A 13,413-nucleotide genomic window follows, 5' to 3' on the forward strand; every position below is an offset into this window, starting at 1 on the left:
TGACCTTCATGACCAACAGACACAAGAGGAAGTAAAGTTTGAGAGGAGATATTATTTTGGCTGGTTTTGAACATGCTGAATGGGAGGTCTCTGAGGAACACCAATGACATCTACTCAGAACCTAGATCTCAGAGGAAAAGACTCAACGGGAGATAGAGATTTAGGCACTATCATTATAGAGAGGGTTTCATCATTAAAACTTCGGTGGGGGGGGGGGGGCGGCGGGCGGTGCCTGGGTGGCTCAGTTGGTTAAACATCTGTCTTTGGCTCAGGTCATGATCCCGGGATCCTGGGATAGAGTCCCACATCAGGCTCCCTCCTCAGCAGGGAGTGTGCCCCTCCCTCTGCCTCTGCCCCTCCCCCTGCTTGTGCACTTGCTCTTTCACTCTCTCACTCGCTCTCTCTCTCAAATAAATTAATAAAATCTTAAAAAAAAACACACACACACAGAGCATAAAAACCCCTAGAGCAAGCATGAAACCAGCCAAAAATGGAATTCTCAAAACAAAAACATTAAGATAACACAATGAAAACAGAGAGAAATTGTAGGGTGCCTGGCTGGCTCAGTCGGTAGAGCATGTGACTCTTGATCTCAGGGTCGTGAGTTTGAGCCCCATGTTGGGTGTAGAGATTACTTGAAAAAATAGAGAAATTTGTGAAGGACACTAAAAAGAAGCTTCTCCCTTCCCCCAAAAAATAATAAAATAAGGAAAATCAAGAGAGATTGATATAGGGAAAGCCACAGCAGTAGAAAGTCTAAAAGAAAGAAGAGGGTCAGTGCTATCAAATAAACAAAAGCAATCATATTGGGTGGGGGCCAGAGAGAGATCATGAGATGTGCCCCAAGAGCTTATATCCTGATTTGCTATCTTTTCCAAAAGCAGCACTTCTAAGGACATCGTGTCCCCTCAAAATCAAACTGTGGGTACTTTAGCAACAGGTGCCATGTTTGTAACCAGAGTCTCAAGGACAGGGACCTTGAGAGACAGAGCAAGGAAAGTCATGAAATAGTAACTTGATGCTGAATTTTTCTCATTTCTTAAAAAGCAAGCAGCACAGGCTGTATGTATGTAGTGAGAGCTCAAACCCCCTAAGGGATAGTTCCCAGGGGACGAGAGAGGGCTGAAGCAATTTTTAGAGTAAATTTTATCCGAGGCTAAAGACACACACAACCATGTAAAACAAACTCCAAAATAATGACAGCATTTAAATGAAAACAGGTGGTTTACCTCGTGTTCCTTGATGAGACCCTTGGTCCTCCCTCTGCGGATTAGTTTCTTTTCTTTATTTATTTGTTTTTCAAGTTTTGAAATATTGTCATTGAGTTTCTCCTTTTCAATGTCTATTTTCAGTTGTTGAATATACAAAGACATCTCTTGATGAAGAGGCTGAAGAGAAAAGAAAAGAAAAGAAAAGAAAAGAAAAGAAAAGAAAAGAAAAGATGCCCACAGAGGCACACGGTAACTATGGGCAAAGAATTCATTGAAAAGATTTTCATCAAAAACCCAATAAAAATATTTGCAGTAACAAAAGATAGAAAGAAAATTTTAATGGCATTTTGGTTTGTCCTTGTGTCTTTGGGGAGGACGTTTTAAAATATACCAGACCCAGAAATGTATATTCTTTTTCTTTCTAACAACTAAAAATGTGTGTTAGCTATGAAAGACATGTTAAGAGAATAGAAAGCCAGCTGCAGACATAGAAAAAATGTATACAAAACACAGAGCTGAGAAATAGCACAGAACTGTATTGTGTCTCCAGGACAGAATTCTGAAGTAGGAAAAAAAGACAGTAACTGTGGAAATATGAATAAAGTATAAATGGAAGTAAATAATGTATCAATATTAGTGCATTAATGGTGACAAAGGTAATATATTAACGTAAGATGATGATAATTGGAGAAACTGGGCATGGGGTATACTGGAACTCCCTACACTATCTTTATAATAATTCTGTGAATCTAAAATTGCTCTAAAATTTAAAAGTTTTTTTAAATGTGTTTTAAGAACATCTTTAATAGTAGACATTCAATTATATTACCTTATTTTCTCCCTCCCTCTCTCCAGACACACACACTGAATATGAATCACTCTTTATTAAACACAATCTCTGTGGCAGGGGCCTTAGATAAATCCTTGCAATAATCGTGCCAAGTAGTTGGCGTTATCCCCACTTTATCCGTGAACTTCCTAAAAGTTAAACAACTTACCCAGGGTCTAGCTGGGGGAACCTAGGTCTGTCTGCCACTAAGGCCCACACCTACTTCACTAGGAAACTCTGTATGTGTGTTTGTGGGTGGTGTGTGTGTGTGTGTGTTGATACGTTGTCTCAGTTGGGATCCAACTAGGGACCCAAGAAACACGAAATATTTAACTCAGAGTGAACTAAATGCAGAGAACTGATGACGCAAGAGATGAAAATGCAGAGAAGTCAGAGACGGGACCATAAGGCAATCCAGAGAAGAGCACTGCCATGAGGCTTCGGAGGAGCCCAGACAGAAGGGTCATCAGAAACTGGAACCATGAAACCCACAGCCGGGGGAGATGCAGCTGCCAGAGACACTGTCCCAGAGAAGGACCTTCACTTTGGACTCTCCCTTCTTCCCCCTCCAATCACTCTCTAATCTCTAAACCGTGGTGTCATTGGCTGAACATAGAAGCCAGCTGGTGCCTGGGAACCGCAGGATCAGTGTCGCTGTGATGCCAAGAACACAGGAGAACTGCCAGCAATGACTGGAGACAAATAACCCCAGGGGCAGATCTAGAAGCAGAACCTCCAATCCATGTGTGTGTTCTTACCTCCCACTTGGCACAGGCACTTCTACTCTTTTCTTCCAAAGATAGCTTCACATCCTCGGTTACATTATTTTTCAGTTCTTCAACAGCTTTCAAATACTTGACCAGACTTTTAGAATTAAGAATTATTAGTGCTTCCTAAAAAAGAGAATACAAATGGAAACATGAAAGCCCCATTCCACTGCCACGTCCTCCAAGCTAATTTTGGTAGGTCTTTTACAGGCACAACTAGGAAAGGACTTTTTTTTTTTTTTAAGATTTTATTTATTTATTCATGAGACACAGAAAGAGACAAGCAGAGACACAGGCAGAGGGAGGAGCAGGCTCCATGCAGGAAGCCCAATGTGGGACTCAATCCCGGGACCAGAGGATCACGACCTGAGCTAAAGGCAGACTCTTAATCACTGAGCCACCCAAGTGTCCTGGAAAGGACTTTTTGAAGACTATGAAGATTTAGGGGAGACTTTTTGTAAAGAAAGGTTGATATTCCTTTTGCAACTCTTTTCAATTATTTTGAAAAGAATTGTAAAATACTTATTATTCAAATGTAGTTAGGCATTTGAGGACCACATAGACTTCCTTAGAATATTGAAAATGACTTTCATTACCCCTCTGATAAATAATTAAAAGGATTATTGTTCAGGGTAATGAGCCACTGGCACTGTTTCCTCTAAAATTCTTAAGTACTGGTGAGCCGAGGACCATACTTCATTAACAATACAATATGAAGAATATGCTAGCAAGTATTAGACATTAGTGTTGCAATGAGACACAATTCATGGTAGGAGTAATAGGAAAAGATTTAATCTTGTGCATAAGCATTTTTATGCTGTAACAAGTCACCATTACCTTATAATCAACTTCAAAGTTTTGCCCAGGGCCAACCACACTAGCAGTCCTGCCCCAGAGAGAGAGCAGCAGTGGACAGAGATGTATCTGCTCCTTACCTCACACTTACCTGCTCTTATGGAGTATGACTGACAATTACCTGCCAGAGACCTAGTTTACTTAACTAGCAAATGACAGAACAAAGAATAGTTGGGGCTTATGAAAGAGGCAAAAAAACCTACAGGCGGCAGAAGACAGTTGTCATTCTAAGGAATAAGGCAATTAAGCAGAGTGGAAATTCGCTGTGCCCTCCTAACATTAGGGGCCTACTACAGAAAAGGCATGATGCTGAGCCATAGACCCTCTTCAAAGGCCTCTGTGAGGATTGCTAGATTGATGACCTAGGGAGATACTCTCAGCCTATATGCTGGCAGGAGGCTCCTACTATTCCCATGTTCCTGGAGTCCCAGGGGTCTCAGGGCAGGACCTGGCAGGGCAGAGATCTTGCTTTGGTTGTGAAAATGGATCTACCTTACTAAATGCCAGTGATAAAAGGAGGGGGAAGCCCTGCCTCCAACTCTAAAAGTCAGGGGGTCAGGAGGAGGAAAACGGTGCCAGGCTGACACCTCTACCTCCCCTCTCTGGTAGAGAAGGTGCCTGGAGCCTCCATGGTTTCTCTGCCTTCTGCCTCTCCTAAGTTGACCATAGCAGCACCCTGACATCCAGCCTATTGATTATTTATGAGAACAATTGACTCTGTAAGGTCAGTTTAGCTCTCAGCAACCTGGGAATAGAGTAGTAAAAAAACAAAACGGTAACTTGTCAAAGGTGGTGACTAGCAACATGCAAACAGCATAGATCAGGCTTGGAGGTCATGGGAAAAGCAGAGTTGAGATGGCTAATAACAGGTCTGGTCTGGTTCACAATCCAGAAAGCTACAAGAGGACTAAGGCCCAGAAAAGTGAAGGAGGCCACAATGAGAATAAAGAGGTTCCTTCTCTAAAGAGTCAGGGTGGTGCCCCCAGATGCCTAACTCATCTTATTTTTTTAAGTTTTTACAAAAGATTTTATTTATTTATTTATGAGAGACACACAGAGAAAGGCAGAGACAGGCAGAGGGAGAAGCAGGCTCCCTGCAGGACTCCATCCCAGGACCCCAGGATCACGACCTGATCCAAAGGCAGATGCCTGACCACTCAGCCACCCAGGCATCCCACCTAACTCATTTTAAATGTTCAGTAAGTATGGGAAATGTTGAATAAATTAATGAACGAAAGGACACATATCACTCTATCTCTCTGATGTGTCCAGTGGTAGAGACCTTGTCTTATTTTTACTTTATATCCCCCCAAGCACCTCTCATGGTGTTAATTAATAGTGACTCTGGTGTGCACACATCTTTAGCTGCCTATCAAACCAGAAAAAAGCAACCTGAAACTGTCTCCATAGAGAACAACATCATTGGAACTTTATCTGCCCGTAAGCATATATCCACCAAGAACTTAAAGCATTTTAACAATAAAAGTGTTATTTTACATTCAGAGAATTTTACCTATTCCAAGTCCCTTTATTTGTCTTATTTTCATTTAAAGTCTCACAACATGGGATCCCTGGGTGGCGCAGCGGTTTGGCGCCTGCCTTTGGCCCAGGGCGCGATCCTGGAGACCCGGGATCGAATCCCACGTCAGGCTCCCGGTGCATGGAGCCTGCTTCTCCCTCTGCCTGTGTCTCTGTCTCTCTCTCTCTCTCTCTCTGCGACTATCATAAATAAATAAAAAAAAAAATAAAGTCTCACAACAAATTTAGCAGCTGGAATTATTATGCCCATTTTACTAATTTAAAACCCAAGAGAAATTAAATTCATGCTCAGTATGTTAGAATCAGTTGTGCTCTTGACACTCTACCATTAAGTCTATTCAGTAGGTCCATGATAAAATTTAAATTGAAAAAATTCTTCATGGGTGCCTGGGTGACTCAGCAGTTGAGCATCTGCCTTCGGCTCAGGGTGTGATCCTGGAGTCCCAGGATCAAGTCCCACACTGGGCTCCCTGCATGGAGCCTGCTTTTCCCTCTGCCTGTTTCTTTGACTCTTTCTCTCTGTGTCTCTCATGAATAAATAAATAAAATCTTAAAAAAAAAAAAAAAGAAAAAGTTCTTCATGCTAATGTATATTTTTAATAATTCCTGGGAACAACGTATAAAACTGGGAAAATTTTTAAAGTTATGATAATTTTGTGTATAATTACAGTGATGAAAATATCTTGATCCCCATTGAGATAGGTAGGTAGTAACAAATAGCCTACATTTGATGGTTAAGAGTCCCACCTTGTATTTTGAAATCAGTCCACTCCGGCTTTCTTTTTGTCCAAGTAATTGCTCAGCCCTTGTCATATATGATTCAAGTTCCTTCTGTGATTCCTCCACCCTCAGCCTGACATCCAAGTTTGGTGAAGCATCAGTTGAGTTTTTTAACACTGCAATTAATTTTACCATGTTGATCTGCAAAGACAAAAAAAAAAATTCTCAACACCTGGCCCAACTTTTTAATAAGTCATAAAATAATAAATATATTCTTTTAGTAGTAACTCTCATTTTCCCGCTAGACATAGAATATCCTATTTATTATATTAATATTTCTAATATAGTCTAAATTATTTAAAACACATATGTATAATACAAAAGTAATATTTTACAAAACATTTCCAACCTCCAAGGCAATCCCTCCCCCCACATCCCCCTCCTCCCACAAACCACTCGGTTTTAAAGACTAATTCACTAAATAGGAAATATTAAAAAGAGACCTGAACTTTCTCTTTAGCTTCTTGAATCTTTGTCTGAAGCCCAACTGTGAGAACATGTTGCAAGGACTCCTGGCTCGAAATATTTTGCACATCCATTTGTAAGGTATCTTCAGTTCTAGAGACTAGCTCTTCGTACATAGAGCCTTTGGCAATAAGATGCTATTAAAACAAAATGAGGCCATAACAAATATTCTGATTATATGTTAAACATTACCCTTAATCTCATCAGGAAATCATAAAAAGTTAATTATTCATCCAAAATGAGGTAAACTTGTACTTTCAAAATATTATTTTAAAAATTCATCTTGGAGGTACCTGGGTGCCTCAGTCAGTTAAGTGTCTGCCTTCAATTCAGGTCATTATCTCAGTGTCTTGGATCTAGCCCTGCATCGGGCTCACTGATCAGTGGGGAGTCTGCTCTCCCTTTTCCTCTGCCCCTCCCCCTCACTCATGTTTTCTCTCTCTCACTCTCATATAAATAAATAAAAATCTTTTTAAAAATAATAAAATAAAAATTCATTTTGAAACTTTATATTAGTACAATCAGATTCTGAGAAACATAGTCTTGCACAGATTATTCTTTATACAGTAAGTACTTCAATAAACTAAAGCCTAGAAGTAATTAATACAATGCCAATAGACAGAAAATAAGTTGAGAGGGTAGTAATAAACCTTAAAATGAAGTTGTTCTAGGTCAAATCAGTTGGAAGGAAATTCAATAAGTGTTACTGGAGAAAATGGCTATTGGAAAAGAAAGCTTTTTGAACCATGCTTCTACAACATACTAAAAATAAATTTCAGATGGATCAGAAAGTTACATATAAAGTAGGAAACTGGGATCCCTGGGTGGCGCAGCGGTTTAGCGCCTGCCTTTGGGCCAGGGTGCGATCCTGGAGACCCGGGATTGAATCCCACGTCGGGCTCCTGGTGCATCGAGCCTGCTTCTCCCTCTGCCTGTGTCTCTGCCTCTCTCTCTCTCTCTCTCTCTCTCTGTGTGACTATCATAAATTAAAAAAAAAAAAAAGTATGAAACTACAAAACAGAAGAAATTATCCATGAAAACTGATCTACTCTCAGTTTTCATGGGTAGGAAGGGGGCTTTTTAGGGATAAGAGTAGGAACATAAATATAAAAATTTTCTATGTAAAATAAACAACTTAAAAGTCAACAACTTGGTAACAATACTTGCCACATAAATGAAAACGTGTCATGACTCAAAGAGCTTATAAATTCAATAAGAGAAGATCTAAGATCCCACAGAAAATTCAGAAAACACATGAACAGATAATTCACAGAAACAAATGGCTGATTAATACATAAAAAGATAGTTCAACTTTACATGTAATTAAATAACTACAAATTAAAATAATAACAAGGTGCCCCTTTGCAGTTATCAAATCAGCAAAAAAATTTTAATTACAATTTATTGTTGGTATGAATATAATAAAATAGAAACTACATTGTTTGATATCAACTAAGTAAATGCTGATTTTATTTATCTTAGAGCAGTGGAATCACGGTGATGATGGGTAAGAAGAGAAGCTTTTTCTTTACAGTCTGTACCTTTCCATTCTTGAGTTTTTTATTTGAGCTTTTGTTATTTTTATAATTAAAAAAAGAAAAAATTAAAATTATAAATGAATGTACTAATTGTAGAACATTTAAATGATGCACAGTTTTCTATGGATAAAAAAAGCAACTTTTAATTTATTTTTATTGATGAAAATTCAACTTGCCAACATATAGTACATCATTAGTTTCAGATGTAGTTTTCAATCATTAATCAGTTGTGTCTAACACCCATTGCTCATCTCATCATGTGCCCTCCTTAATGTCCATCACCCAGTTACCCCATACCCCCTCCTCCCCTTCAGCATTCCTCAGTTTGTTCCCCAGAGTTAAGAGTCCCTCATGGTTTGTGTTTTTCTCTGATTTTTCCGCATTCAGTCTCCTCCCCTTACCCTATGGTCCCTTGCACTATTTTTTATATTCAACATATCAGTGAAACCATATGATAATTGTCTTTCTCCAATTGACTTATTTCACTTAGCATAATACCCTTCAGCTTCATCCACATCAATGTAAATGGTAGGTATTCATACTTTTTGATGGCTGAGTAATATTCCATTGTGTGTGTGTGTGTGTGTGTGTGTGTGTGTGTTTTATCCATTCATCTGTCAAAAGACATCTTAGCTCCTTCCACGCTTCGCTTCTAACCACAGTTTGGTTATTGTGGACATTGCTACTATCAACATTGGGGCGCAGATGCCCCTTCATTTCACTTCCTCTGTATCTTTGGGATAAATACCCAGTAGTGCACTTGCTGGGTCATAGAGTAGCTCTATTTTTAACTTCTTGAGGAAACTCCACACTATTTTCCAGAGTGGCTGCACTAGCTTGCATTCCCACCAACACTGTAAGAGGGCTCCCCTTTCTCCACATCCTCACCAACACTTGTTGTTTCCTGTCTTGTTAATTTTAGCCATTCTAATTGGTGTAAAGTAGTATCTCATTGTGGTTTTGATTTGTATTTCCCTGATGTCCGGTGATGTGGAGCATGTTTTCATGTGTCTGTTGGCCATCTGCATGTCTTCTTTGGAGAAATGTCTGTCCATGTCTTCTACCCATTTCTTGACTGGATTGTTTGTTTTTTGGGTATTGAGTTTGATAAGTTATTTATAGATTTTTGGATACTAGCCCTTTATCTGATATGTCATTTGCAAATATTTTCTCCCATTCTGTACATTGCCTTTTGACCTTGTTGACTGTTTCCTTTACTGTGCAGAAGGTTTTTATCTGGATGAAGTCCCAACGGTTCATTTTTGCTTTTGTTTCCTTTGTCTTTAAAGACACGTCTTTCAAGAAGTTGCTGTGGCTAAGGTCAAAAAAATTGCTGCCTATGTTCTCCTCTAGGATTTTTGATAGATTCCTATCTCACATTTAGGTCTTTCATCCATTTTGAGTTTATCTTTGTGTATGGATTTAAGAGAATGGTCTAGTTTCATTCTTCTGCATGTGGCTGTCCAGTTTTCCCAACACCATTTATTGAAGAGATTGTCTTTTTTCCACTGGATATTCTTTTCTGCTTTGTCGAAGATGAGTTGATCATAAAGTTAAGGGTCCATTTCTGAGTTCTCTATTCTGTTCCATTGATCTATGTGTCTGCTTTGTGCCAGTACCATGATGTCTTGAGATCACAGCTTTGTAATATAGCTTGAAATCAGGCATTATGACACCCCTGAGGAATAGCCAGGAATTGTCTGGCTATTTGGGGTCTTTTCTGGTTCCATACAGATGTTAGGATTATTTGTTCTAACCCTGTGAAAAATGTCCTTGGTATTTTAATAGGGATTGAGTTGAATGTGTAGATTGCTCTGGGTAGCACAGACATTTTAACAATAGTTCTTCCAATCCATGAGCATGGAATGAATGCTTTTCCATCTCTTTATGCTTTCCCCAATTTTTTCATAGGTGTTCTGTAGTTCTTTTTTTTTTTTAAAAAGGTTTTATTATTTATTCATGAGAGACACCGAGAAAGAGAGGCAGAGACACAGGCAGAGGGAGAAGTAGGCTTGCTGCAAGGAGCCCAATGTGGGACTCAATCTCAGATCCTGGGATCATGCCCTGAGCCAAAGGCAGATGCTCAACTGCTGAGCCACCCAGGCATCCCTATGTAGATTTTAGAGTACAGATCCTTTGCCTCTTTGGCTATGTTTATTCCTAGGTATCTTACAGTTTTTGGTGCAATTGTAAATGGAATCGATTCCTTAATTTCTCTTTCTTCAGTCTCATTGTTAGTGTATAGAAATGCAACTGATTTCTGCGTATTGATTTTGTATCCTGTCACCTTGCTGAATTGCTATATGAGTTCTACCAACTTTGGGGTAGAGTCTTTTGGGTTTTCCACATATAGTATCATGTAATCAAAAAGCAACCATTTTATACTCAACATCACTCATCAGCAGGGAAATACAAATCAAAACTGTGATGAAATACCACGTCGCAACTGTCAGAATGGCTAAAATTAACAACACAGAAGACAGCAGGTGTTGGTGAGGTGTGGAGAAAGGGTAACCCTGTTGCACTGTTGGTGGGAATGCAAACTGGTGCAGCCACTCTGGAAAATAGTATGGAAGTTCCACAAAAAGCTGAAAATAGAATTTCCCTATGATCCAGCAATTGCACTACTAGGTATTTACCCAAAGGATACAAAAATACACAATTTGAAGGAGTACATGCACCCCGATGTTTATAGCAGTATTATCAACAATAGTCAAACTATGGGGCGAGCCCAAATGCCCATCAATTGATGAATGGATAGAAAAGATGTGGTGTATATATATGTGCAGATATAGATATATAATAGAATACTACTCAGTCATCAAAAAGAATGAAATCTTGCCATTTGCAACAATGTGGATGGAGCTAGAGTGTATTATAATAAGTGACATAAGTCAATCAGAGAAAGACAAATACATGATTATACTCATATATGGACTTTCAGAAACAAAATGGATGACCATTTCAGAGGGAAAAAAAAGAGAGAGGACGGAAACACATTATGAAGACTCTTTACAGAGAACAAACACAACATTGATGGAAGAAGGTGGGTGGAGAATGGGCAAGATGGGTGATGGGTATTAGAGAGAGCACTTGTTACAATGAGCACTGGTGTTAAATGTAAATGATGAACCACTGAACTCTACTCCTGAAACTAATATTGAACTGTATGTCAACTAACTAGAATTTAATTTTTTTTAAAAAGCAACTGTTTTAAGAACATTTTTAAAAAATCATATCACCTGTACTGCTCAGCAATTTGCATTTCTTACTTCACCATATATCTTGCTCTAATATAGATCTACTTAATTCCTTGTTAATATAAGTATATTTCAGTATGTTTATATTTTCACTGTTTTTTTTAATTTTCACTGTTTATAAGAGGGATCATTGTTTTTGTTTTGAAATTCTTTAAGATATTGAATTTCTCATTCCTCATTTCTTTCATTAAAATAAATTCCAGATACAGCAAATAAATAAATATAAAAATAAGGTAAAAATAGAAATAAATAAAAGCACTGGCAGATGGCTCAGTTAAGTTTATATAATATTTTCAAAGCAATAAAAATACCATTCTTATATACCATGAGAATGCAAAATACTACATATACACCTTTCAGAAGTTTGGACTTAAAAGAAATACATAAATATTCCTTTATTCCAGGAACTTTCCATCTTGTTGTAATTTATGACATGCTCCATAAGTTTTATAGCTGAGCTGGAACTCAGTAAAAACCTCAATTGTAACTTCTTTCCCAGGAGAACTGAATGATATTAAAACAGACTCTTGCCTCATTGCTTTTCAATGAGTCGGATTGCCAAAGAATAAAGACAGAAAGGTTTTAACAACATCCGTCACCCTCCCTAAATCAAGGAAGGAAGGAAAAGTAGCTTAATCAAAGCGTGAGCTTTCAAAGCATAGATTGTATAATCTCTTATGCCCACATTGCACTGACCTATCTGACATATCCTCACTGCCCCTGGAAACAAGAGAATATTTTAATCTCCATTCTGTAGTGGGGAATATTAGTTCAAGAACTAAGACTCATAAGGTATTATTAATGGTCTCCTAATCTATCCTCAGTCTTCAAGCAAAATCTCAGCAAATGATCCAGGGATGACACTTCATGCAATTTTTAAACCTCTAAACAAAGAAAATCAAGCAGTAGTCCTACTACATCTTTTTATGATCTTATTTATTATTTATTTAGAAATAGAGAGAGTGTGCAGGGGGAGGGGCAGAGGGAGGGAGAATCTCAAGCAGACTTCCCACTGAGTGCAGAGCCTGACACGGGGCTCAATCCCAGGACTCTGAGATCATGATCTGAGACAAAATCAAGAGTCAGACACTCAACAGACTGTGCCACAGGTGTCTCCTATTACTATTTACTTTAAAATCTTATATTTATCTTAATGCATAAGTGTACAACTAAGAAATACATCCTTTTAATACTTTTACACTCATACCTGCAAAGATTCTTCCACTGAGGCATCTACACCCTCTTGACATCTCAGAATGTCCAAAAGAGATTTGGTTTCTGCCTCCCAGATTTCCATTTGTCCGATGAGTTTTTCAACCTCTTCAGCCACTTTGAGTTGCCCTGTGAATTCATTTTCTTTCTCATGTTCTTCCCCAGCCTGTTACAACATTCAAAATTATCACTAAGAAGATGGCAACAGTCACAGTATAAAATAAGTTTCAGTTAAAAAAAAAAAAGTTAAATCTTTTTTCCTGAATATTGCCAATTCAACATAGTAACTTAAAACCTAGTTTTTGAACAATGATAATAGCACTTTATGATCATATTTATCACCTTAAAAAAGTAAAACATTTGTTCACAGATATTTTCTTAATGAGGGCATCATTCCGATCATTTAGTTACTCTCATCTCCATTTCATAGATAAAAAGATTAAAGGTTAGAAAATGAGGGTAATGACTTTATAGCTATTTCTAAAACTCATATGCAATTTAATTAAATATAACTCTGAGCAACAGCAGTTGCGAAACATCACTAAGAGACTCAGAATCCAGTTTCAACACAATTAAGCCTTTTCCTATTAATAATCCCTCAGTAACCCATAGGTTGTTATGCTACATCTTTACACTTTACACAATAGACACATTCTTAAAGTTGTTGTTAATCAGCTCATATCTTAAATGTATTAAAGGAATATAGTATTCTGCATTATTACATTCTTATATTCTAAAAGCATATTGGACAACTTAAGATCTTTCAAGATTTTTCTCTGATCAGGTCTCCTTATGGTGGTAAACACTGGCACTCCATCACAGCAACTGGCTAAAGCCAGTGAAAAGTTATATAAAGTGAAGTTGGATTCATTATTATTCAGAAGAAGGCACATTTCCCAAATCACAGGCATTATATCTTACAGGTGTATGATTTTTTTGGTTCCATAGTCTTCTCTA

General features: G+C 38.1%; 1 protein-coding gene across 5 annotated transcripts in view; it reads right to left on the minus strand.

The window, feature by feature from the left end:
• Positions 1-13,413, minus strand: part of SYNE2 (spectrin repeat containing nuclear envelope protein 2) — a 326,121-nt gene that overhangs the window by 196,584 nt on the left and 116,124 nt on the right. For all 5 annotated transcript variants that reach the window (XM_041759982.1, XM_041759984.1, XM_041759987.1 and 2 more), the window contains 5 exons: positions 12,452-12,622; positions 6,425-6,583; positions 5,949-6,122; positions 2,799-2,933; positions 1,230-1,388 (listed from right to left, as the gene is read on the minus strand). In XM_041759982.1, coding sequence (XP_041615916.1) covers positions 1,230-1,388; positions 2,799-2,933; positions 5,949-6,122; positions 6,425-6,583; positions 12,452-12,622 — 798 coding nt within the window. The remainder of the gene's footprint in view (positions 1-1,229; positions 1,389-2,798; positions 2,934-5,948; positions 6,123-6,424; positions 6,584-12,451; positions 12,623-13,413) is intronic.

Source organism: Vulpes lagopus, chromosome 6 (genome assembly GCF_018345385.1).
Source record: "Vulpes lagopus strain Blue_001 chromosome 6, ASM1834538v1, whole genome shotgun sequence".
NCBI lineage: Eukaryota > Metazoa > Chordata > Mammalia > Carnivora > Canidae > Vulpes > Vulpes lagopus.